Source organism: Amblyraja radiata, chromosome 16, assembly GCF_010909765.2.
Source record: "Amblyraja radiata isolate CabotCenter1 chromosome 16, sAmbRad1.1.pri, whole genome shotgun sequence".
Lineage (NCBI taxonomy): Eukaryota > Metazoa > Chordata > Chondrichthyes > Rajiformes > Rajidae > Amblyraja > Amblyraja radiata.
In genome coordinates, this window is record NC_045971.1 from 33,991,032 (window position 1) to 34,016,580 (window position 25,549).

At 43.1% G+C, this 25,549-nt stretch overlaps 1 protein-coding gene across 3 annotated transcripts in view; it reads left to right on the plus strand.

Moving 5' to 3' along the window:
* The window catches only part of tmem98 (transmembrane protein 98), a 73,290-nt gene extending 52,643 nt beyond the window's left edge, over positions 1-20,647 (plus strand). For all 3 annotated transcript variants that reach the window (XM_033035435.1, XM_033035434.1, XM_033035436.1), the window contains 4 exons: positions 5,084-5,117; positions 12,288-12,403; positions 16,539-16,598; positions 20,123-20,647. In XM_033035435.1, the coding sequence (XP_032891326.1) occupies positions 5,084-5,117; positions 12,288-12,403; positions 16,539-16,598; positions 20,123-20,330 (418 nt within the window). In that variant the 3' untranslated portion in view covers positions 20,331-20,647. The remainder of the gene's footprint in view (positions 1-5,083; positions 5,118-12,287; positions 12,404-16,538; positions 16,599-20,122) is intronic.
* The last annotated feature ends 4,902 nt before the right edge of the window (positions 20,648-25,549 follow it).

Below are 25,549 nucleotides of genomic sequence, written 5' to 3' on the forward strand. Positions count from 1 at the left end.
GCCATTCCCTCTGCTGCCCCTGCTGGAGGGAGGGAGAGGGACTATAAAACCAGGAAGTGGTGTGCCTCACTCAGTCTCTGCAAGATGGAGGAAGCCGTCACGTCTCTCTGAGCTCTGAATAACACTGAACACATGTCTACTCAACTGTGAGTGCCCTTAATGTGGTTTGAAAATGAAAATATGGTTGGTTTGAAGTAAAAATGCACTGCTAATGAAGTAAAAATGCACTGCTAATGAAGTAAAAACGCACTGCTAATGAAGTAAAAACACACTGCAAATGAAGTTATGGAGAGGGACAAAACTGGACCTAGGGTTGAGATTTTTGATTGGAGAAAGGCTAACTTTGAGGAGATGCGAAAGGATTTAAAAGGAGTAAATTGGGACAGTTTGTTTTATGGGAAAGATGTGGAAGAGAAATGGAGTACATTTAAAGGTGAAATTTTAAGAGTACAGAATCTTTATGTCCCTGTTCGGTTGAAAGGAAATCGTAAAAATTGTAAAGAGCCATGGTTTTCAAGGGAAATTGGACACTTGGTTCGGAAAAAGAGGGAGATCTACAATAGTTATAAGCAGCATGGAGTAAATGAGGTGCTTGAGGAGTATAAAGAATGTAAAAAGAATCTTAAGAAAGAAATTAGAAAAGCTAAAAGAAGATATGAGGTTGCTTTGGCAAGTAAGGTAAAAGTAAATCCGAAGGGTTTCTACCGCTATATTAATAGCAAAAGGATAACGAGGGATAAAATTGGTCCATTAGAGAGTCAGAGTGGCCAACTATCTGCAGAGCCAAAAGAGATGGGGGAGATATTGAACAGTTTCTTTTCTTCGGTATTCACCAAGGAGAAGGATATTGAATTATGTGAGGTAAGGGAAACAAGTAGAGTAGCTATGGAAACTATGAGGATCAAAGAAGAGGAAGTACTGACACTTTTGAGAAATATAAAAGTGGATAAGTCTCCAGGTCCGGACAGGATATTCCCTAGGACATTGAGGGAAGTTAGTGTAGAAATAGCAGGGGCTATGGCAGAAATATTTCAAATGTCATTAGAAACGGGAATAGTGCCGGAGGATTGGCGTACTGCGCATGTTGTTCCATTGTTTAAAAAGGGGTCTAAGAGTAAACCTAGCAATTATAGACCTGTTAGTTTGACGTCAGTGGTGGGCAAATTAATGGAAAGAATGCTTAGAGATAATATATATAAGCATCTGGATAAACAGGGTCTGATTAGGAACAGTCAACATGGATTTGTGCCTGGAAGGTCATGTTTAACTAATCTTCTTGAATTTTTTGAAGATGTTACTCGGGAAATTGATGAGGGTAAAGCAGTGGATGTTGTGTATATGGACTTCAGTAAGGCCTTTGACAAGGTTCCTCATGGAAGGTTGGTTAAGAAGGTTCAATGGTTGGGTATTAATGGTGGAGTAGCAAGATGGATTCAACAGTGGCTGAATGGGAGATGCCAGAGAGTAATGGTGGATGGTTGTTTGTCAGGTTGGAGGCCAGTGACGAGTGGGGTGCCACAGGGATCTGTGTTGGGTCCACTGTTGTTTGTCATGTACATCAATGATCTGGACGATGGTGTGGTAAATTGGATTAGTAAGTATGCAGATGATACTAAGATAGGTGGGGTTGCGGGTAATGAAGTAGAGTTTCAAAGTCTACAGAGAGATTTATGCCAGTTGGAAGAGTGGGCTGAAAGATGGCAGATGGAGTTTAATGCTGATAAGTGTGAGGTGCTACATCTTGGCAGGACAAATCAAAATAGGACGTACATGGTAAATGGTAGGGAATTGAAGAATGTAGGTGAACAGAGGGATCTGGGAATAACTGTGCACAGTTCCATGAAAGTGGAATCTCATGTAGATAGGGTGGTAAAGAAAGCTTTTGGTGTGCTGGCCTTTATAAATCAGAGCATTGAGTATAGAAGTTGGGATGTAATGTTAAAATTGTAGAAGGCATTGGTGAGGCCAATTCTGGAGTATGGTGTACAATTTTGGTCGCCTAATTATAGGAAGGATGTCAACAAAATAGAGAGAGTACAGAGGAGATTTACTAGAATGTTGCCTGGGTTTCAGCAACTAAGTTACAGAGAAAGGTTGAACAAGTTAGGGCTTTATTCTTTGGAGCGCAGAAGGTTAAGGGGGGACTTGATAGAGGTTTTTAAAATGATGAGAGGGATAGACAGAGTTGACGTGGAAAAGCTTTTCCCACTGAGAGTAGGGAAGATTCAAACAAGGGGACATGACTTGAGAATTAAGGGACTGAAGTTTAGGGGTAACATGAGGGGGAACTTCTTTACTCAGAGAGTGGTAGCTGTGTGGAATGAGCTTCCAGTGAAGGTGGTGGAGGCAGGTTCGTTTTTATCATTTAAAAATAAATTGGATAGTTATATGGATGGGAAAGGAATGGAGGGTTATGGTCTGAGCGCAGGTATATGGGACTAGGGGAGATTATGTGTTCGGCACGGACTAGAGGGGTCGAAATGGCCTGTTTCCGTGCTGTAATTGTTATATGGTTATATGGTTATAAGTAAAAACGCACTGCTAATGAAGTAAAAATGCACTGCTAATGGTTGTTTATGTTTAAAAAATGTTGAGAATCTCTCTCCTGTCAATCACACCATGAAGGCCACACCTTTTCCGGTGGAAGGGGGAGGGATTATAAAACCCAGAAGTGTGGGCGTGGCTCAGTCTCTGTATGATGAGGGAGGGAGAGGTCACAACTCTGAGCTGTGAATCAACTGAACACACTGAATGTCTTCTGAACTGTGTGTGGTGTTTTGTGTGGGTTTTATGGTGGTTTCACCTTGCTTGAAATGGTATGAAACTGCATTTGAATATGGTGGCCTTGCACCCTGCATGAAATGTTATGAAACTGCATTTGAATGTGGTGTTGTTGCACCCTGCATGAAATGGTATGAAACTGCATTTGAATTTGGTGGCCTTGCACACTGCTTGAAGTGGTATGAAACTGAACTTGAATTTGGTAGTCTTGCAACCTGCTTGAAGTGGTTGGAAACTGCACTTGAATTTAGTGGCCTTGCACCCTGCTTGAAGTGGTGGGAAACTGAACCTGAATTTGGTGGCCTTGCACCCTGCTTGAAGTGGTATGAAACTGCACTTGAATATTGTGGCCTTGCACCCTGCTTGAAGAGGTAAGAAACTGCACTTGAATTTGGTGGCCTTGCACCCTGCTTGGAATGGTAGAAAAATGAATTTGAATTTGGTGGCCTTGCACTCTGCTTGAAATGGAATTTCAAGGAATAGCCGTGAGTCAACTGCCAGCCCACCAGCCGTGAGTGAGCTGCCAGCACATCAGGCTTGAGGGACTGAGCTGCCACCCCACGAATCCACTGCTAATGAAGTAAAAATGCACAGCTAATGAAGTAAAAATGCACTGCTAATGAAGTAAAAATGCACTGCTAATGAAGTAAAAATGCACTGCTAATGGTTGTTAGTGTTTAAAAAATGTTGAGAATATCTCTCCTGTCAATCACACCACATCTTTTCCGGTGGAAGGGGGAGGGATTATAAAACCCGGAAGTGTGGGTGTGGCTCAGTCTCTGTATGATGGGGGAGGGAGAGGTCACAACTCTGAGCTGTGAATCAACTGAACACACTAAATGTCTACTGAACTGTGTGTGGTGTTTTGTGTGGTTTTATGGTGGTTTCACCTTGCTTGAAATGGTATGAAACTGCATTTGATAAATGTGAGGTTATCCACTTTGGCGGCAAAAACAAGGGGGCAGATTATTATCTCAATGGGGTTAGGTTAGGTAAGGGGGAGGTGCAGCGAGACCTGGGCGTCCTTGTACACCGGTCACTGAAAGTTGGCTTACAGGTACAGCAGGCAGTGAAGAAAGCTAATGGAATGTTGGCCTTCATAACAAGAGGATTTCAGGATAGGAGTAAAGAGGTTCTTCTGCAGTTGTATAGGGCTCTGGTGAGACCACATCTGGAGTATTGTGTACAGTCGTGTTCTCCTAATTTGAGGAAGGACATCCTTGTGATTGAGGCAGTGCAGCGTAGGTTCACGAGATTGATCCCTGGGATGGCGGGACTGTCATATGAGGAAAGATTGAAAAGACTAGGCTTGTATTCACTGGCGTTTAGAAGGATGAGGGAGGATCTTATAGAAACATATAAAATTCTAAAAGGACTGGACAAGCTAGATGCAGGAGAAATGTTCCCAATGTGGGGCGAGTCCAGAACCAGGGGCCACAGTCCCAGAATAAAGGGGAGGTCATTTAAGACTGAGGTGAGAAAAAACTTTTTCACCCAGAGAGTTATGAATTTATGGAATTCCGTGCCACAGAGGGTAATGGAGGCCAAGTCACTGGATGGATTTAAGAGAGAGATCGAGCTCAAGGGGCTAGTGGAGTCATGGGATATGGGGAGAAGGCAGGCACAGGTTATTGATAAGGGACGATCAGCCATGTGTTGGCTCGAAGGGCTGAATGACCTCCTCCTGCACCTATTTTCTATGTTTCTATATATAGGTTCAGTATGTGTAAACGTTATTTGTGTTATTCCCTTTATCATGTATCTATCTGCACGCTGTGAATGGCTCAATTGTAATCATGTATTGTTGTAAGTTTAGTTTATTGTGACGTGTACTGAGATACAGTGAAAAGCTTTTGTTGTGTGCTAACCAGTCAGCAGAAAGACAATACATGATTATAATCAAGCCATCCACAGTGTACAGATACATGATAAAGGGAATAACGTGAATAACGTTTAGTGCAATAGAAAGCTAGTAAAGCAATCAAAGATATCGTCTTACCGCTGACTGGTTAGCAAGCAACAAAAGCTTTTCACTGTACATTGATATATGTGACAATAAATTAAACTCTACACTCTAAAACTGTAGCGGAGAGGTGCCTTTCACAGCATCATATTTGGCACATACATTGTAGACTGAGAGGTCTGTTCATGTGTTGTACTGTTCCATGTTCTAGAATTATCTTGCTTCTGTTTTTATTTTGTACTTCCATAACATCTGTATGGAACTGTGGGAACTTCGTGATTGAAGGATATCTGGGGTATTGATGAACATGTGTAACTGAGGTAAACTTCTATTTTCCAGGGGTTTGGTGTCACATTGCATTGAGATTCTCAAGGTAAGAATTGTGTTAGCATTCATTGGGAAGCAAAATGAAGTGTCAAAGTTTATATTAGAGCCATTTATTTATTTTTTGGAAACTTTACCCTTCGGGCTACAAAATTCAAATACTATTGATGTCAACACTATGCAATTGAAAATATTTTTTTCATGGAATGAAACATTGTAATGACGACTTGCAGATTATCTCAAATCCCTCCAGACCTTTGAGCAGGCACTCCCCGACTGCATTGCTCAACATGATTTCCAACATTGGCAGTAGAGATGTAATTCCTATCCGACCATCTCATTGCAGGGGATGTAAATCGCAATGGTCCAGAGAGTGCCTGAACATGGGCATTCCTGAGCTACCACTGTAGTAGGATACTAGAAAGGCAATGCCTCTGTCCTAAGGTTCCCAACCCACTCTTCAATCCTTCCAGCAAACTCAGTGACTAATCACCCTGACCCACCCTGTCCCAAACTTACTGATACATAAACAATAGGTGCAGTAGGCCATTCAGCCTTTCAAGGTGATCATTCAAAATCCTGCCTTCATCTAAATCATTAATATATATTGTAAATAGCTGTGGTCCCAGCACCGAGCCTTGCGGCACCCCACTAGTCACTACCTGCCTTTATGAATGGGACCCGTTAATTACAACTTTGTTTCCTGTCTGCCAACCAATTTTCTATCCATGTCAATACCCTACCCCCAATACCATGTGCTCTAATTTGCCAACTAATCTCCTGTGTGGGACCTTATCAAAGGCTTTTTGAAAGTCCAGATACACTACATCCACTGTCAAGCAAGCTTTCCCCTTCATAAATCCATGCTGACTTGGACCGATCCTGTTACTGCTATCCAAATGTGCCGCTATTACATATTTGATAAACGACTCCAGCATCTTCCCCACCACCGATGTCAGGCTAACTGGACTATAATTCCCTGCTTTCTCTCTCCCTCCTTTCTTAAAAAGTGGGATAACATTAGCTGCTCTCCAATCCACAGGAACTGATCCTGAATCTATAGAATATTGGAAAATGATCACCAATGTGTCCACGATTTATAGCGCCACCTCCTTGAGTACCCTGGAATGCAGACCATCGGGCCCTGAGGATTTATCACCCTTCAGTCCCATCAGTCTACCCAACACCATTTCCTGACTAATGTTAATTTCCTTCAGTTCCTCCGTCACCCTAGATCCTCTGTCCCCTAGTACATTTGGGAGATTGTTTGTGCCTTCCTTAGTGAAGACAGAACCAAAGTACCTGTTCAACTTTCCATTTCTGCCATTTCCTTGTTCCCCATAATAAATTCACCTGGTTCTGTCTTTTAGGGACCCACATTTGTAATAACTAATCTTTTCTTTTTCACAAATCTAAAGAAACTTTTAGTATCCTCCTTTATATTCTTGGCTAGCTTACCTTTGTACTTCATCTTTTCTCCCCGTATTGCCTTTTTAGTTACCTTCTGTTGTTGTTTAAAAGTTGCCCAATCCTCTGGCTTCCCGCTCATCTTTGCCACATTATACGTCTTCTCTTTTAGTTTTATAATGTCCTTGACTTCCCTTGTCAGTCACAGTTACTTCTTACTCCCTTCAGAATCTATCCTCCTGTTTGGAATGAAATTATCCTGCATCTCCTGGATTATTTGCAGAAATTCCTGCCATCGCTATTCCACCGTCATCCCTGCTGGGGTCCCTTTGCAGTCAACTAAGGCCAGCTCCTCCCTCATTCCCCCACAATTCCATTTGTTCAACTGCAATACTTATACTTCTGATTTTACCTTCTCCCTCTCAAATTGCAGATTAAAATTTATCATATTATAATAAGTTCCCTTATCAGATCCGGTTCATTACACAACACTAAATCCAGAATTGCCTTCTCTCTGGTAGGCTCCAGTACAAGCGGCTCTAAGAATCCATTTCGGAGGCACTCTATAAACTCCCTTTCTTGGGGTCCAGTAACAACCTGATTTTCCCAGTCTTGATTGGACTGGAAGTGTCGTCCGTCCCGACAGCTTCCAAGAGGGTGTACCTGTTTTCAACAGTTACAGCCACCGGGGTCTCCTACACTCCACACTTACTTCCCTTCCTCATTGTCACCCACCTTCCTGTATCCTTGGTGTAACAATGTAATTGTAGATCCTGTCCAAGAAGCTCTCATTTTCCCGGATGGTCCTGAGATCATCTAGCTGCTGCTCCAGTTCCCTAACACGGTCCTTCAGGAGCTGCACCTGGACACAATTTGCACAGGTGTAGTTGTCAGAGGCACCAGCAGAGTCCCTGACTTCCCACATCCTGCAGGAGTCACACTGCAGCGTATGGCGTGACACAGCCTAAAGTTGTAGGACAACTTGTTCTATTTGATCTGATTTGATTGTGCACGCCAGGTTCATTGCATTCGTTAAAACAGGGCGGATCACGTGAAGGTTGCAATCTCCCACCCCGCCTATCATTATTTCAGTAGATAAATCCCAATGGGTTGTGCTTCTCACCTTCTCCACCTTTGACCGTAGTCTCCTCACCTCAGCCTCCTCGCCGAAGACACTCGAGCCAAAGACTCACACTTTGCTCACCAAGGCACTTCACCTCAACAAGGCCACTCTGCTGCAGCTGCGCTTATTATTACCTGCTACCTAATCAGCTGCTTTAGGGCTAATTTGTAAATTACTCGAACCTGGGCTTTTGCCGCTCTTTTTAAATCTTCTTTCCCTCTGACTCGCCTTCTTTCAGCCTATACTAGCTCTCACTGCTTCTGGCTGCTGCTTCTCACCTATCTTCACGGTAAGGGGATCTTATAGAAACATATAAAATTCTTAACGGATTGGACAGGCTAAATGCAGGATAAATCTTAGGGGAGTCCAGAACCAGGGGTCACAGTTTAAGAATAAGGGTAGGCCATTTAGGACAGAGATGAGGAAAAACGTCTGTGAATCTGTGGAATTCTCTGCCGCAGAAGGCAGTGGAGGCCAATTCATTGTATGTTTTTAAGAGAGAGTTAGATTTAGCCCTTAGGGATAAAGGAATTAAGGGATATGGGGAAAAAGCAGGATCGAGGTACTGATTTTAGATGATCATATTGAATGGCGGTGCTGGCTCGAAGGGCCAAATGGCCTACTCCTGCACCTATTCTCTAGTTTCTATACTTAACAAGAATGGACACATTGGCAATGTTAATGATGGTTAATGGGCATAGGGAGAGCAGGGGAAATAAAGTGGATGCACTGAGCTTTTTGTTTGGCCTTGAGAGTTTAGTAAATCTAGGTCCTATGTTCTCGTTGCCTTTTGGCGAAGGTATGTTTTTATGTTTCTAACCTTGGTCTGGTACCGTGGGTTATGCCCCATCAGAACCATTGAGGTATCTATCTGTGCACTCCCTCTTCCCCTGCTCCAGCTAGTCTTTGATGCTGCATCTTCTGCCTCACACTGTACAGTATTCAAAGGAAACTGTGTAGCAGGGAATCAGTGTGCTGCACAATAGTACAGGAACAAGACAACAGGAATAAGCCTCTGGTCTTTCAGGCCTTGTCTGCCATTTAACGTGATCCTGGTTACTCTGTTCTGACTCAACTCCGCTTCTGTGCTATTTCCCCATGCCCATCTTTTCCGTGACCTATCAAATAACCACCCACCTCCACTTTGAACATTTCCATTGATCGAGCTTCCACAACCGACCAGGGCAGAGAATTCCAGAGACAGACTCCTCTCTGCAGAAAGACATTTCAATGTCCAAGATTGTCCCATTCATGAAAACAACTCAACATCTACCCTGTCAAAGCCCCTTATGCCCCTGTCCCACTTAGGAAACCTGAACAGAAACCTCTGGAGACTTCGCGCCCCACCCAAGGTTTCCGTGCCGTTCCCGGAAGTTTTTGTCAGTCTCCCTACCTGCTTCCACTACCTGCAACCTCCGGCAACCACCTGCAACCTCCGGGAACCGCACGGAAACCTTGGATGGGGCGCAAAGTCTCCAGAGGTTTCCGTTCAGGTTTCCTAAATGGGACAGGGGCATAAAGATGGTTGGTAATTGTCAAGTCAAACTGAAATGAAAGAACAGGTGCAGAGAAATGCTAAATTGAAATCACGAGACAGTGATTAAAGTGGGCGGATCCCCAGCCTGCCGAGTTCTGCCTGGGAGTCAAAAGGGCACACAGCACCAGAAGCCAGTGAAGAAGAGACAAGAGACTTGCGAGCAGAGAACTTGAACAGTAAATCAAAAGGACTGTCCGAAAAGACTGCCGCGAGAGCCAGAAAAGGCAAGCAGGACTGATTTTCTACAGACCCGATTGGCAGCCGGTAAGGACTGAACTCTAAATGGACTGAGTCGAAGACTGCAGCCCCAGAGACTCTGTTTAACCCTTTAAAAGTTGAGAAACTTGTCTGGCTAACGTGTTGATATTGGTGGTGTTTGTTAACCAAGATGACAGGGTTTTTCAGCTGATAAAGACCAAAACTGGTAAAGACTAAAACTGCTAAAAAACTGCTAAAGACTAATCTGCCAAAATAAAAGAAGGAGAAAATAAAAGGTGGAAAAGAAGTGTTTGGTCTGAGTGAATCCAGTTCATCATTTCGGGGTAGATAAATCAAATCCCTTTCAAGCGGGGAATCTGCAAAAACATTAGAAGACTTGACAGTAATAAGTCTGAAAACAGTCTGAAGAAGAGCCATTACCCGAAACATCACCTATTCCTTCGCTCCATAGATGCTGCCTCACCCGCTGAGTTTCTCCAGCATTTTTGTCTACCTTAGGATGGTTGGAATAAGGTCATCCACATTCTTCTAATCTCCAAGAAATACAGGCCTAAATTATTTAGTTGCTCTTTGAGGCCGACATCTCCTCCCATGAATTAGCCTGGTGAATATCCTATGTCGAGACTACAAAGTTATGATATCTTTATATTTTAGATAGGGCAACCAAAACTAGGCAGTATTCCAGGAGAGGCATCGCCAACAATTCATTGCCACAGATGGTTGTGGAGGCCATCAATGGATATTTTTCAGGCAGAGATTAATAGATTCTTGATTAGTGCAGGTGTCAGTGGTTACGGGGAGAAGGCAGGAGAATGGGGTTGATAGATCAACCATGATTGAATGGTGGAGTGGACTTGCTGGGCAGAATGCCCTAATTCTGCATCTATCATTTATGAATTTATGAACCCTGTACGTCTCCAACCAAACTTTCTAGTTCCATTACAATGAAGATCAAAATGTCACACCTTCTTAACTACTTGTTGCACCTGCCTCTTAGCCTTTCCTGATTCATGCATGAGAACATCTCATAGAAACATAGAAAATAGGTTCAAGAGGAGGCCATTCGGCCCTTCGAGCCAGCACCGCCATTCATTGTGATCATGGCTGATCGTCCCCTAACAATAACCCGCGCCTGCCTTCTCCCCATATCCCTTGACTCCACTAGCCCCTAGAGCTCTATCTAACTCTCTCTTAAATCCATCCAGTGATTTGGCCTCCACTGAATTTGAATTTTTGAATTTGAATTTGAATTTGATTCCTTTATTGTCATTCAGACCTTTCGGTCTGAACGAAATTACGTTGCCTGCAGTCATACACAGTAACAATAAATAACAAAACATACAATAAACACAAATTAACATCCACCACAGTGAGTTCACCAAGCACCTCCTCACTGTGATGGAGGCAAATGTCTTAGTCTCTGTCTCTTCCCTCCTTGTTCTCCCTCTGCGCTGCACTGCCCTCTGTGGCAGGGAATTCCATAAATTGACAACTCTCTGGGTGAAAAAGTTTTTTCTCACCTCAGTCTTAAATGACCTCCCCTTTATTCTAAGACTGTGGCCCCTGGTACTGGACTCGCCCAACATTGGGAACATTTTTCCTGCATCTAGCTTGTCCAGTCCTTTTATCATTTTATATGTTTCTATAAGTAGGGTCTCGACCCCTCTGTACTTCACTCACTTTACTCTCCACAAATAATAATCTGTCTTTTGATTTCTCAATGTTCCTGACTTCACACTTTCCAAGATGAAACATTACTTGTCCACTCACTCAGTCTATCCCACTGCAGAATCACATGTCCTACCACATATTTTTGTATCATCAGCAAATTTTAAATTCTTACCTCCCTCCAAGTCCGTAATGAAAATAATGAACAATTGCTGGTTTAGAACTAATGCCCACGGTACTCCACTCATTATCCCTTCCAGAATGTAAAGTGTCCGTTTATTCCAACTCTGTAAGAAGGAAATGCAGAAGCTGGTTTAAACCGAAGATAGCATCTACAGTTCCTTCTTACACATTTCTTCTGCTTCACTGCCAAATCTCTTCAAGGTATGTCTACTTTGAAGAAGTTCTCTTCGTCTCACAGACGAGAGTTCTGCAACATCCTCTCTCGCTGTTCCCCCTCTGTGATTCCTCCTGTTCTCTTACACATCACTGTCTATATCTCTCATTTTCCTTTCCCCTAACTAATCGGAAGAAGGGTCTCCAGCGATCCCCCTACACTAACACTATTCTGAACACCAGGGACGTTACAATTTTTACCGAAGCCAATTAGCCCACAAACCTACACATTCTTTGGAATGTGGGAGGAAACCTGAGCACCCGGATAAACCCATGTGGTCACGGGGAGAATATGCAAACTCCGTACAGACAGCACCGTAGTTGAGATGCAACCTGGGTCTAAGGCAGCAACACTACTGCTGTGCCATTGTACTAGCAACTGTAGGACCAAGAGAATCCAACCACAGAAGCTTACACAGTGAGGGTGCATCATCTTCATCAGGACAGATGTCATCTTCATTGATCTGTTGACTCTGGCTATAAAGCAGCTAAGGCATGCTTGCAGTGCGAATAGGGGTTGGAAGGTTGCTAAAGATCCCTGACTCCAATGACAAGGAGGAAAGCTGTCCTGGAACACGGTGCAGTTAGTAGGCAGAAGGCTTGGAGGAATGAACACCCAACAGCACTTAGTTTGAGTGTTTAAGAAGGAACTGCAGATGCTGGAAAATCGAAGGTACACAAAAATGGTGGAGAAACTCAGTGGGTGCAGCAGCATCTATGGAGCGAAGGAAATAGGCAATGTTTCGGGCCGAAACCCTTCTTAGTTTGAAATGCACTGACCCAGCTGAGGCTAACTTTGTTTTTTAATCATTGTAGTGGTTCAAGAAAGCCCGCTGATGATCTTGATGGACTTATATTTCATTTTACAGATATGTCATACTCTAACTGAGAAACTCGTTGCCATGACGATGGGATCGGGTGCGAAGATCAAATCTCCAGCCAGGCTGAGTGATATTATCGTGGTAGCGAAGAGAATTAGCCCAAGGTGAGAGAGGCCTACAGTTTCATCCTGCAACTGTACCAGAATGTGCAGACATTAATGAGTAATCTGCAGAGCAAACATTCCAGCAGTGATGGCCTTGTAAACCCTGGATGTTATAGGAATAGAGCATAAAGCATGGAAAACAGATCCCTCAGCCCAACTTGCCCACGCCGACCAACATGTCCCATCTACACTAGTCCCATCTACCTCCATTTGGCCCTTTCCCAATAATGTACCTGTCCAAATGTCTCTATATCGCCATTTATATCACTCGTTTCCCTTTCCCCTGACTCTCAGTCTGAAGAAGAGTCTCAACCCAAAACATCACCTATTCCTTCTCTCCAGAGATGCTGTCCGATTCGCTGAGTTACTGATGCGTTTGGTGTCTATTTTCGGTCTCTTAAATGTCATTATAGTACTTCTTCAACTACCTCCTCTGGCAGCTCATTCCATATACCCTCACCACCCTCTGTGTGGAAAAAGTGTCTCTTCTTACCCCTCTCGCCTTAACCCTTTGTTCTCGGGTTCTTGATTCACTGACAGTGTTAAAGAGTGTGTGTATTCACCCCATCTATTGGCCTCATGATCTTATACACTTCTATAAGATCATCCCTTATTCCCCTGTGCCCCTAGGAATAATCTAACCTGCCCAACCTCTCCCTGTAGCTCGTGCCCACAGGTCCTGGCAACATCCTCATTAATCATCTGCAGTTTAACAACATCCATCTTAAAACTGAACATAATTCTCCAAATGTGGCTCACCAATGCCTCGTAAAACTATAATATAACATCCTGACTTCTATACTCAATACGCTGTCTGATGAAAGCCAATGTACCCAAATCCTACTTCACCATCCTATATACATGTGACGTCACTTTCAAGGAACTATGTACCTGCACTCCGCTGAGCCCTGCCATTCTTCCAACCTGACAAAATGCAGCACCTCACACTAATCTGCATTAAACTCCATTTACTATTCCTCAGCCCACTTGCCCAACTGATCAAGATCCTGCTACAATTTTTGATAACCATATTCGCTATCCACAAAATCACCCATTTTAGTGTCATCTGCAAACTTACATGCCTTCTACATTCTAAACCAAATCAATGATATAAACCACAAACAGTAATGGGCTCAGCACCAATGCCCGAGGCACCCTGCTAGTGTTAGTGTAGAAATAGCAGGGGCTATGACAGAAATATTTCAAATGTCATTAGAAACGGGAATAGTGCCGGAGGATTGGCGTACTGCGCATGTTATTCCATTGTTTAAAAAGGGTTCTAAGAGTAAACCTAGCAATTATAGACCTGTTAGTTTGACTTCAGTGGTGGGCAAATTAATGGAAAAGATACTTCGAGGTAATATATATAAGCATCTGGATAAACAGGGTCTGATTAGGAACAGTCAACATGGATTTGTGCCTGGAAGGTCATGTTTGTCAAATCTTCTTGAATTTTTTGAAGAGGTTACTAGGGAAATTGATGTGGGTAAAGCCGTGGATGTTTACTATATGGACTTTAGTAAGGCCTTTGACAAGGTTCCTCATGGAAGGTTGGTTAAGAAGGTTCAACTGTTGGGTATAAATGCAGGAGTAGCAAGATGGATTCAACAGTGGCTGAATGGGAGACGCCAGAGAGTAATGGTGGATGGCTGTTTGTCAGGTTGGAGGCAGGTGACTAGTGGTGTGCCTCAGGGATCTGTGTTGGGTCCACTGTTGTTCGTCATGTACATCAATGATCTGGATGAAGGTGTGGTAAATTGGATTAGTAAGTATGCAGATGATACTAAGATAGGTGGTGTTGTGGATAATGAAGTAGATTTCCAAAGTCTACAAAGTCTAGATTTAGGCCATTTGGAAGAATGGGCTGAAAGATGGCAGATGGAGTTTAATGCTGATAAGTGTGAGGTGCTACATCTTGGCAGGACAAATCAAAATAGGACATACATGGTAAATGGTAGCGAATTGAGGAATGCAGTTGAACAGAGGGATCTAGGAATAACTGCATAGTTCCCTGAAGGTGGAATCTCATGTAGATAGGGTGGTAAAGAAAGCTTTTGGTATGCTAGCCTTTATAAATCAGAGCATTGAGTATAGAAGTTGGGATGTAATGTTAAAATTGTACAAGGCATTGGCGAGACAAATTGTGGAGTATGGTGTACAATTTTGGTCGCCCAATTATAGGAAGGATGTCAACAAAATAGAGAGAGTACAGAGGAGATTTACTAGAATGTTGCCTGGGTTTCAGCAACTACGTTACAGAGAAAGGTTGAATGTTAGGTCTTTATTCTCTGGAGCGCAGAAGGTTAAGGGGGGACTTGATAGAGGTCTTTAAAATGATGAGAGGGATAGACAGAGTTGACGTGGACAAGCTTTTCCCAATGAGAGTAGGGAAGATTCAAACAAGAGTACATGACTTCAGAATTAAGGGACAGAAGTTTAGGGGTAACATGAGGGGGAACTTCTTTACTCAGAGAGTGGTAGCTGTGTGGAATGAGCTTCCAGTGGAAGTGGTAGAGGCAGGTTCGATTTCATCATTTAAAAATAAATTGGATAGGTATATGGATGGGAAAGGAATGGAAGGTTATGGTCTGAGTGCAGGTAGATGGGACTAGGGGAAAATAATTGTTCGGCACGGAATTGTAGGGCCGAGATGGCCTGTTTCTTCCACCCTCCATTCATTTCACCTTCCAGAGCAACCTACCATGTGGAACCATTAAAATCCTTGCTGAATCGTTTATATAAACAATATCTATGGCTTTGTCTGCATCAATATTTTTGGTTACTTCAAAAAACTCAACAATATTCGTAAGACATGACGTCCCACGCACAAAACCATGCTATCCCTAATCAGCCCAGTCTATCCAACACATATATTAAAATTCTCTCTAGTAACTTGACTACCACTGATATTCAGCTCATGATCTCTAGTTCTCAAGCTTTTCACTGTAGCCCTTCTTAAATAGCAGCACAACATTAGCCACCCTCCAGTCCTCTGGCACCTCACCCGTATCTAAAGATAATACTATATCTCAGCCTGAGTGCCTGCAATTTCATCTCTAGCTTCCCGTGGTGTCCTCAGGTATATCAGGTCAGGCCTGCGAGATTTACCAACCTTCATAAACCTTAAGATGGTCAACACATCTGCCCTTAATATCCACCGTTAAGATATCTCCATTAAATGTTGAAAGGGTCTAGCTAAATTAAGGGAAGGGCTTCTAATTTTTTGGACATTCTTGACAGTGTTTTTGAAACTTTAACTTAAGGAAGAAATTTCATGCAAAGGAAATGGCCAGTGTTTATTGTTAGTTTCCCATTATCATTTTGAAACTTACCAAATGTAATCAGGCTGCAGATGGAGCTGGACACGAGTTAAACAGAGGATGACAGGAGGAAGCGATCTAATCGCAATAGTCTTGTTCAGAGACCAGTTATAGGGTAATTGCAGCCATGACCAACTCACTAGGGTAGGCACAATGTTGTAGAGTCTGGCTACAAACCCAAGGCCAGCAGGACTCAGCTACACCTCTTGGAATTTGATTAAGTTCGATATCCTTAGGTTTGTATTGGCCATATTTGTTTCAGATTTAGATAATGTTTTAATTTTACACCTAAGTTGATTTTTAGAAAACTGTAATGTCCATCATAGGAAAATATAAAATTGATTGAAAAGACATTGTATAAATATACCTAAAAGCTGCCCAAGATGAGTCGTTAGAATGATGAAGAGCATTGACAAGTGCCACAAGGCTGTGAAGATTAAGAGATATATTCAAGACTATGAAGTTAAGTGATTCAGCTGCTTGGTGGCATGCTAACTAGAGGACAAACCTGTAAATGATTTTTCTATTCCAACATTGAAGTTAAATGTCTAAAAAGACATACTCACTGCTATCTGCATGGTAAAAATTCCTCCTATTTGGCATAGTTTGCCAGGCTTATCCTTGGAGCCCTTCATTAAATAGAGCCACAACATTGCTCTTACTTCCACCACCTCACCCATGCCTAATAATGATTCATAAATCTCACCCAGTGTGCCTGCAATTTCTTCTCCAGCTCCCACAGTGTCCTCGGATATATCTGATCAGACCCGGAGATTTATCTACCTTCATTTGTTTCCTTTGCTGTCCACGTTTAGGGTGGATGATGTCGTGAGATCGATGTATCCTCCGCTGGATCCCAAGCTCCTGGATGCCAGGTCTGTCGCACTTCTATTCCTAAAATGATTGAGTAGTTCCCATAGTGCTTTATACAATCAAGTGCCTGTGAATGCCTCCCAATCTGCAAAACGAAAGCATGTGGGCAGAAAACTGGCAGGAGAAATTCACTTGCCATTCACACATTTCTTGCACACATTTTTTTTATTGCTGGGGTAACTCACTTAGAACAGTTTCAGTGAATGTGTGTGACAGCCAACTGCAAGAATCGAGACTATTTAACACTACTTATGTTGATTGAGGCATTAGAGACAATCTCAAAAGAGACAGAATGATGTTGACAGAAAAAAGAACAATCTGAAGAGGGTTCTGACCCAAAACGTCACCTATTCCTTTAAGATGATGCAACCTCACCGTGCATGCTTCTGTAGTTGGATGCAATGAATACAGTTGCTACAAGAATGTAACAAGTGGTTTTTGCAGTTTCCAAACTCCAATTTTGCAGAAATAACCCACAACTTCCTGATTGTAGCAAAGGAATTAGAGTGTGGCCATGGTGCCGTTGGTCATTGATCATATTCATTGCTTTCTGTAGATTCTTTTGATGAAGGGGAGGCCTGTACTCCTGATGGGACAGGCATGTCCTCTGCTTTCTGGAGTTTCCTTTGTTCTTGAGCATTGGAGTGACCAAAACAAACCATGATGCAACCAGTCAGCATAGTCTCCATCTATCTGTAGAAGTTCGATGGCATGCCGAATTTCCTCAAACTTCTGAGGAAGTAGAGCATCGATGTGCTTCTTTTGTAATTGCATCAATGTGCTGAGCACAGGACAGATCATCAGAGATGTGCATGCCCAGGAACTTGAAGAGGTTGACTAATGAACACAGGTGCACAGGCCCACAGCTTTCCCTTCCTGGAGTCAACAATCAACTCCTTGGATAGACACAAAATGCTGGAGTATCTCAACGGGTCAGGCAGGATCTCTGGAGAAAATGGATGGGTGTCGTTTTGAGTTAGGACCCATTTTCTGATATGGAACAACCTAAAAATGGGAGCTGTATGTTACTGGTGTCGAGGTAGACATGGCACACACACTGGGAGCAACTTAATCCATGTGGTGGCAATGGCTTGTGCTTTTATCATTCTTTTTGCTCAGTGAAACATCCTAAGACACTTCATAGGGTGTTGTCAAATTTAGTTTGGCAATAAATTAACGATGGAGATAGCGGGCTGTGACAAAAATGTAATCAAAGGGATTGCATAGAGAGAAAGGCTTTAACCTGGGAATTCCTGGTTTCAAGGCTGTTGAAATTCCGAGCTTCCATTCCTTGCGTGGTTACATTTGGCGATGCAAAAGTGATCAGAGGAGCGGGAGTTTCAATGAGAGTCGTGACAAGGAGTTAAGGCTGGGTGGCTAAGGTGGCTAAGGACCAATATACAGAGAGTTGCCATGTTTGGTGCCTGTAGAGGCTGGGAGAGCGTGGCACAGATCAGTGTGGATTGACAATAGTTGTTTTGCTCAAAGACTGTGATATATATTCAAAAGCTGCTTTAGTGCAAAACTCAGGAAATAACCTGTGAGAAATAAACCAGGCTGAAAAGGCTTTAGGCCAAAAGGAGTACAACAGATGCCACAAAGAAGTGCGAAAGAACACCAGGAGGGACAAGAGAACACAGGTGGAGAGGCTAGCCAAAGAGGCAGAACTTGCAGTGGCCCAAAGGAACATTATATACCATCACAAGGAATATATCCGGGACATATCTGCATAGTAATAAACAATTACAGACAAGAACGGTCTTAGCCTGATTCTGCGGAGCGCAAGGGTATCCCATCCGAGAGAAGTCAGCATATTATTCACGCTTGATTTGCGCTTGGAGTCATTACATACAAAGCGGGCTGCACGGCGTTGTACTTTCTCCAGGGTGATCTTGTTGTTGTTATTGAAAGGATCCCATACGGCTCCACAATACTCCAATTTGGGCCAGACCAAGGACATGTAGGCATTCTCTTTGACGGATGTACTACATGCGTGAACATTTCTTTTGAGTAGGCCGAGACTTCTATTTGCTTTGTTAGACACTTGACTAATATGCGTCGCCCAACTTAAATCTTTGCTTAATTCGACTCTTAGATATGGGTGATGGTCGACAGCAAGCTATGTATGGCCACCCATATTGTATTCCGATAATAGTGGTTTAATCTTGTGTGAGACATGCATGGTATGACATTTGGTTGTAATGAATGACATCTGCCACTCACAGAGAGCATCCAGATCCTTCTGTAAGGACAAGCTGTCTTGTGGTGTTTTAATCTCTATCATTCGGCCTATTAAGTCTACTAAGTCAATCAATTACGGCTGATCTATCTCTCCCTCTCAATCCCATTCTCCTGCCTTCTCCCCATAGCCTCTGACACTTGCTAATCACAAGCATGTCAATGTCCAATTTAAAATTCTCCCTCGATTTGGCCTTCAGAGCTGTCTGTGGCAATGAATTCCACGGATTCACCACCCTCTGACTGAAGAAATTCCTCCTCAAAATTATCCTGTTTTTAGATCAAGACGCTCTTCGGAATTAGAATCATTGGGAATAGTTGAGATGGTGACATTGATGTTGATAGATTAGAATGATGAGCAGTGCGGTTAAGCAGACCAGGAGATCTCAGTTTTGATCCCGGCTTTGCTGCCGTGCTTGATGGCCTGGGTAGAGGGAGAGAGAATGGGAGAAGTCTTCAGGGACTCTATGGGGAGATATGAAAAGAGGCCCAGTAGTTATGGGCATCAATGCCCAGAAATGGTGGCACAGCAGAAGTGTTGCTGCCTCATAGCGCCAGAGACCCAGGTTCGATCCTGACTATGTGTTTGCATGTCCTCCCCTTGACCTGCGTGGGTTTTCTCCGGGTGCTCCAGTTTCCTCCCACACTCGAAAGACGTCCAAGTTTGTTGGTTAATTGGCTTGGCTCAATTGTAAATTGTTGCTGGTGTGTGTAGGATAGTGTTAATGTGCAGGGATCGTTGGTCAGCATGGACTCGGTGGGGCTAAGGTCCTGTTTCCGCGTTGTATCTCTAAACTAAACTAAAAACGGAATTATGCCCCTCCCCCCCCTCCCCCCACCATAACATGTCACCAATATGCCTGAGAAGTGGTTAACAGGCAAGATGCTTGTGGGGATGAAGAAAGGCATGAAAATGACTTGTCCAGAGAGGGGGAGTGAAAAACAAATCTTAGGATAATTTAAAAACACTTTCTCATGGACTATCCATCTTACTCAATGGGAATATTTCTGTATTTATCCCTGATCTAAAATCAACAGCCATTAAAATGTAGGAATCACATTAATCCACACATTCATTCTCCTTCAAGGTCCACCTTAGATGGTCAACTACGCTTCGAAGGTCCACATTTGAAAGTCCACGGAAGCTGACTTGCACTTGGCTAACCCAGTCATCTGATTTGAATTGAATATTTGAGCAGAAGCTCAAACGCCGAGTGTAACATGATTGTGTTCTTCCTTTTCACTCATACATCACGGTGTGACATTACTGCTCTACTTTCTCTTGCAGAACCACTGCCCTCCTGCTCTCTGTCAGCCATCTTGTGTTGGTCACCAGGAATGCCTGTCACATGACTGGAAGCCTTGACTGGATTGACCAGTCCATCTCCTCAGCCGAGGAGCACATGTCGGTGCTGAGGGAGGCTGCTCTGGCAAGTGAGCCCGACAGAAACCTCCTGGGTTGTGACAACTACTGCCAGGAACAGTCTGCAATATAGCCCTGGGCCTGGCCACCAATCAGTAGGAGAGAGCCTGGTCTTTTCCACCTCAAACAGCTCCGTTTCATCTACAACTATTTCATAACCACCACAGCACAGTTTAATCAATCTGTGTAGTGTGTGTTCAACATTACCGTTCAAATGATCTTCGGACTGAAGGTCAGACAGTAACATCAATCACAGTCTTGAGTCTGGTTGGTTTTTCATGTTCACGATAAGCCTAAGAGCATAGTTGATCATTGTTTAGTAACATTTCTAGCAATCTCATGCTTTACTGCTTTTAAAACCTCACTTATTACAACTCTTTGCTTCCTGCAGATGTTTCTACAAATATCTTTCTCTTAGATTGCCATGCCCGAGTTGTTAAGGAAATAGTACAATGGGAGAGGAGTCTTCCTTTATTTGAATATGTAGTGACTGGGAATGGTTGACAGGATTAGTTGCAAACTATTTGAATCTCCACATGATCAGAATATAGAGTTTACTTCCTTCATCTGATCTCCCATAGGTTGATGCAAAATCTGGAAAGAGATTTTAATGGCATTGGAAATTCTCACAAACATTTATTAGAGGTGCACAATGTCCACTACAGGCCATTTATGTTGAGATTGGACTACAAAATGCCGTTAGGGAGTAAAAGCAAATGAAATAATTTGTGAATGGAGCATTGGCCTTTATGGGAAGGATGATGGAAGACAAAAGCAGGAAAGCCTTGCCACGAGAGCACAAAGTGTTGGGGAGGTGGCAGTGGGAGCAATGTCCTTTGGAAAAAGCACATATTTTGAACTGATGCAGCAAAGATTTGTTGGATTAATTCATAGGATAAGAATTGACTTCCAAAGTAGGTTTGTGGAAAATGGAGCCGATATTTTCTGGGGTTCAGAAGTGGGAATGGTAATCTGGAGTTATTTGGGGGTATTGTGTGTTCCATTACAGGAAGGATATGGAAGCTTTCAGGAAGGTGTCGAGGAGGTTTACTAGAATGATGGACACAAACTATTGGAGAAACTCAAAGGGTCAGGCAGCATCCCTGGAGAACAAGGATAGGTGACTATTTGGGTCGTGACCACTCAACACTTCACTAGAATGTTGTCTGGATTACGGAGTATTAGCTACATGGACAGAATTTGGATTGTTTTCCCTGGAACGCCAGAGGTTGATGGGAGACCTGGTAGAAGTTTCTAAAATCATGAGAGGTAGACAGACAGAACCCTTTTCCCTGGATAGAAATATCAAATAGTAGAAGGGATAGCTTTAAGATGAGAGAAGCAAAGTTTCAAGGAGATGTGAGGAGCAAGTTTTTAAACACAGTGTGGTGAGTCCCCGGAACATGCTGTTGGAGGTGGTGGTGGACATCAATACCCTTGGATAGACTCATGGATATGCAGCAAATGGAGGGATATGGATTATATGCAGGCAGATAAGATTTGACCTTGACATCTATTTCGGCACAGACATTGTGGGCCAAAGGTCCTGTTGCTGTGCTGTCAATAGACAAGAGGTGCAGGACTAGGCCATTCGGCCCTTCAAGCCAGCACTGCCATTCAATGTGATCATGACTGACTATCTACTTGTGAATTGTGAATCTGTCCTGATCTATGACCTTATTGAAACATAATATTCTTAGAAAGCTTGCCAGTATAGTTCCTCATATTCCGGGGGAGTGTAGAACATAAATTGTCACTTGTCAGAAATAGGGAATAATTTCTTCTGTTAATAGGTTGTGATCTTTGGAATTCTCTCTACCCCATTAACTGTGAATGTTGAATTGTTAATCATATTTATGGTTGGCATAGAGGGGACTGGATTTTTAAAAAGTGTAGTTAAAGCAAACGAGAACAATATTGGGGTAATATTGAACTGAGGGGCAAGTTTGGGGGTTGGTTTGGCTGTCTCCTGTTCATATATCTTACACTTGCTATTTTTTAGCAAAGCTGATGATCACTTTACTTTAAGCAGATTAGCAAGATAGATCAGAGATTGCTGATATGTAAGCAATATTAATAAGGTGCCATTTCTAATCATTTATGTTAGCAGAGTAAATTGTGCAAAGGATCTCAAACTGAGCGGGCTTCTCTGAACTGTTCTTCATTCTACATCCCTGGCAAGCAACTCTTCATTCCCAGTCACTGCATTACCTTGCATTGCACAGTGGCTGTGTTCCCATCTGAGAAAGATGCAATGATATTTGCCTTGTGTGAACGGCTGACTTTAGACTCTAGAGATACAGCGTGGAAACAGGCTCTTCGCCCCACCAAGTCGGCGCCAACCAGCAATCAGCCCGTACACTAGCACTTGTGATCGATGGTCAGCATGGACTTGGTGGTCCGAAGGGTCTGCTTCCATGCTGTCTGTCTAAACTAAACTAAAGATTAAATGTCAAAGTCCTGGTAACAGAGACAGGCATCTGAACTGCAATGGTTCTTAAAATAAATCTGTGCATCTGATCATTGTGTATATTCTAAGGTGTGATACTGCAGAGGCACAAACGCCGTGAATAAATGATTTCTCTAACAGGGATTGTAGGTTAGATATCCATGCACATTTAGCACTAACACAATAGTCATTGTTGGCGCTGAGAGGCTGTTGCCTCGTGGGCTTGAGCTGAGGTGACAGGACACTCTCATGAAGAGAGAGCAAGAGAGGGAAGGTGGGTTCTTATATTTTAGGGCACACCCCTACACCCCGTGACTCCTTCCCGCCATTGCCCAGTCACGTGACCCTACCCCTGACTGCCGAGGATTCGCATAGCAAGAGTGGTCTAACCACTAAGTGCCGCTACAATACTGCTTTTAAAGCTTTTTATTTATTATGTAGCCTCTGCTGGCAGGTAAGGAATTTATTGTCAATCTCACATTTCTCAGTGGTAGCAAGATGCCTTCATCAGCAAGTGCAGCTGTTCTTGCAGAGGTGATCCGGTGGCACAGTTGGATAATTAATATGGAGCATCAGGGTTTAGAATGAATGAATTCATGAATGATACTTTACTGTCACATATGACAAGTCACAGTGAAATTCTTTGCTTGCCAAGGCATGCAAATTGTCACCACATTAAAGGCACTGACAAAGTCACAAAGTACCCCACACTAGGTCCTCCTTTGTTCTCCCCCCCCCCCCCCCCTCCTCTTCACAGTGGTTCTCCCACATGTGGCAATAAATTATCTAATGGCTGCATGCAGTGAAAATTGTATAGCCTTCAACAGGATGAGAATGGTTGGTTCATACGCCTGAGCATGCAGTGTACATGCGCAACCTTATTGCTTTCAAGGACTGAAGTTGAATTTAAGCATTTAAACAATACTAAAGGGCCTGTCCCACTTGGCGATTTTTTCGGCGATTGCCGGCGTCATATCAGGGTCGCAAAAAGATGTTGAACATTTGAAAATCCAGCGGAGACAAAAAAAATGTTGCGACACTTGAATAAACACCACGTGTCATATATCATCGTGCCGCGACTTTTTCGGTGATCTGATACGTCAGCCAATGATGCCGGCAGTCGCCGAAAAAATAACCAAGTGGGACAGGCCCTTAACTATCCTCCTCTTTCTGGGTTTTTTTCTGGGGGAATAACGCCATTTATCGTGGCAATTGCTCCAGTTTCCATTTTCTCTATTCTTTATATAGATCCTCTTTTTTTCAGAAAATATTAACTTTGGTAACAGAGGCTTACTGCAAGACCCAACTCCAAATCATTGGCTATTGCTCCTTTAGTTAGTTGGCCTTTATTCATGTTTGCAAACCAGGTAACACAAATGGTTCGATTTACGTGGTACCTTCTGTAACCCAGGAGATCCCCTAGTGTTTCAGACCCAATAATGTACGATGAAGTGCTGTCACTTTGTAAGGAGGAACTGCAGCAACTAAATAGCACATAGCAAGCTCCCAGCGTAGCAGTGTGATAGTGGCCACTGTGATGCATTTCTGGAGGTGAGGAGGAACACTCGCCTTTATTGCTTTGGAAATATGGCACAGGATGTTTATATCCAATAAAGAGAGTGAGTGGTGTCTCAGAGAAACATCTCATCCAAAAGCTTGTAGGCCCACCACAGCATCACATTTGTCTGTATCATATTAAAGTGAGCTTACATTGTTATACCTAGGTCTTTGGTCAGGTGGCCTTCGACATCCCAGCACCTTCCCTTAAACTTTCTGCCTCCCTTTCTGTGCCACTGGTGCCCTTTTAGTAAGCAGAACATCTTTTTAGCTCAAGACCACAGGTACTGGAAGTGGTTCACATGCACAGTTTTGGAATCATGGAAAGGGGTATTTTTTACTATGAAGTTAGACAGTGAAGTAAAGCAGGTCTGCTTGCTATTAGAAGGCACAGAGTAACATTTCAGTGTGCTTTATGGGTTAGCTCAACTCCCAGACTAGCAGTGATGACACAAAGCCCTGGAGAACATTCAGCCACCTATGATTTGCAATGGAGAAAAGCTTGATTCAGTCATTAATACAAAATTATAATCATTCAATTCCATTCAAGTCAAAATCATAATTTGAATACAAAATAATGCGCGAATGGGACTTCAGGTGATGGAAGAGATCAGCAAAGGAGAGAGGGAATCTAACAAATGAGTTCTTAATTTGCATGGTGGTGCAGTGGTAGAGTTGCTCCCATGCAGCGCCAGAGACCTGGGTTCGATCCTGACCACAGATGCTGTCTGAACTGAGTTCTCCCATTCTCCCCGTGATCTGCATGGGTTTTCTCAGGAAGCTCCTGTTTCCATCCACACTACAAAAACGTACTGGGTTGTAGACTAATTGCCTGGGTAAAACTATAAATTGACCTTAGTGTGTAGGTTAGTGTAAGTGTGCGGGGATCATTGACTGGCATGGATTCGGTGGGCCGAACGGCTTGTTTCCACGCTGTATCTCTAAACTAAATTAATGAAATTCAAAAGAAGGAAGGCTGACTAAACACCCCATGTTTTAACACTCCTTGCCAGGTTTGCATCCTCCTCATTTCCCAAACTATTGTGTTCTCCTCAGTTTTGTTCACACCTGTCTTTACATTCCTGGCCTTTCACGTTCTCTCGATTCCTCCCACACTCTGAGGACATGTGACATTGGCAGTGATTGGCCTATGTTAAATGACAGAGGATCAGCTCCAGAATGGTGATGGTCACACAATGTAAATTTGAAAGAATGAATGCATCAGGTTCTGCATAAATCTGCATTGTTTGACCTGGCATATTTAACATCTTATCATAAACTGTTGA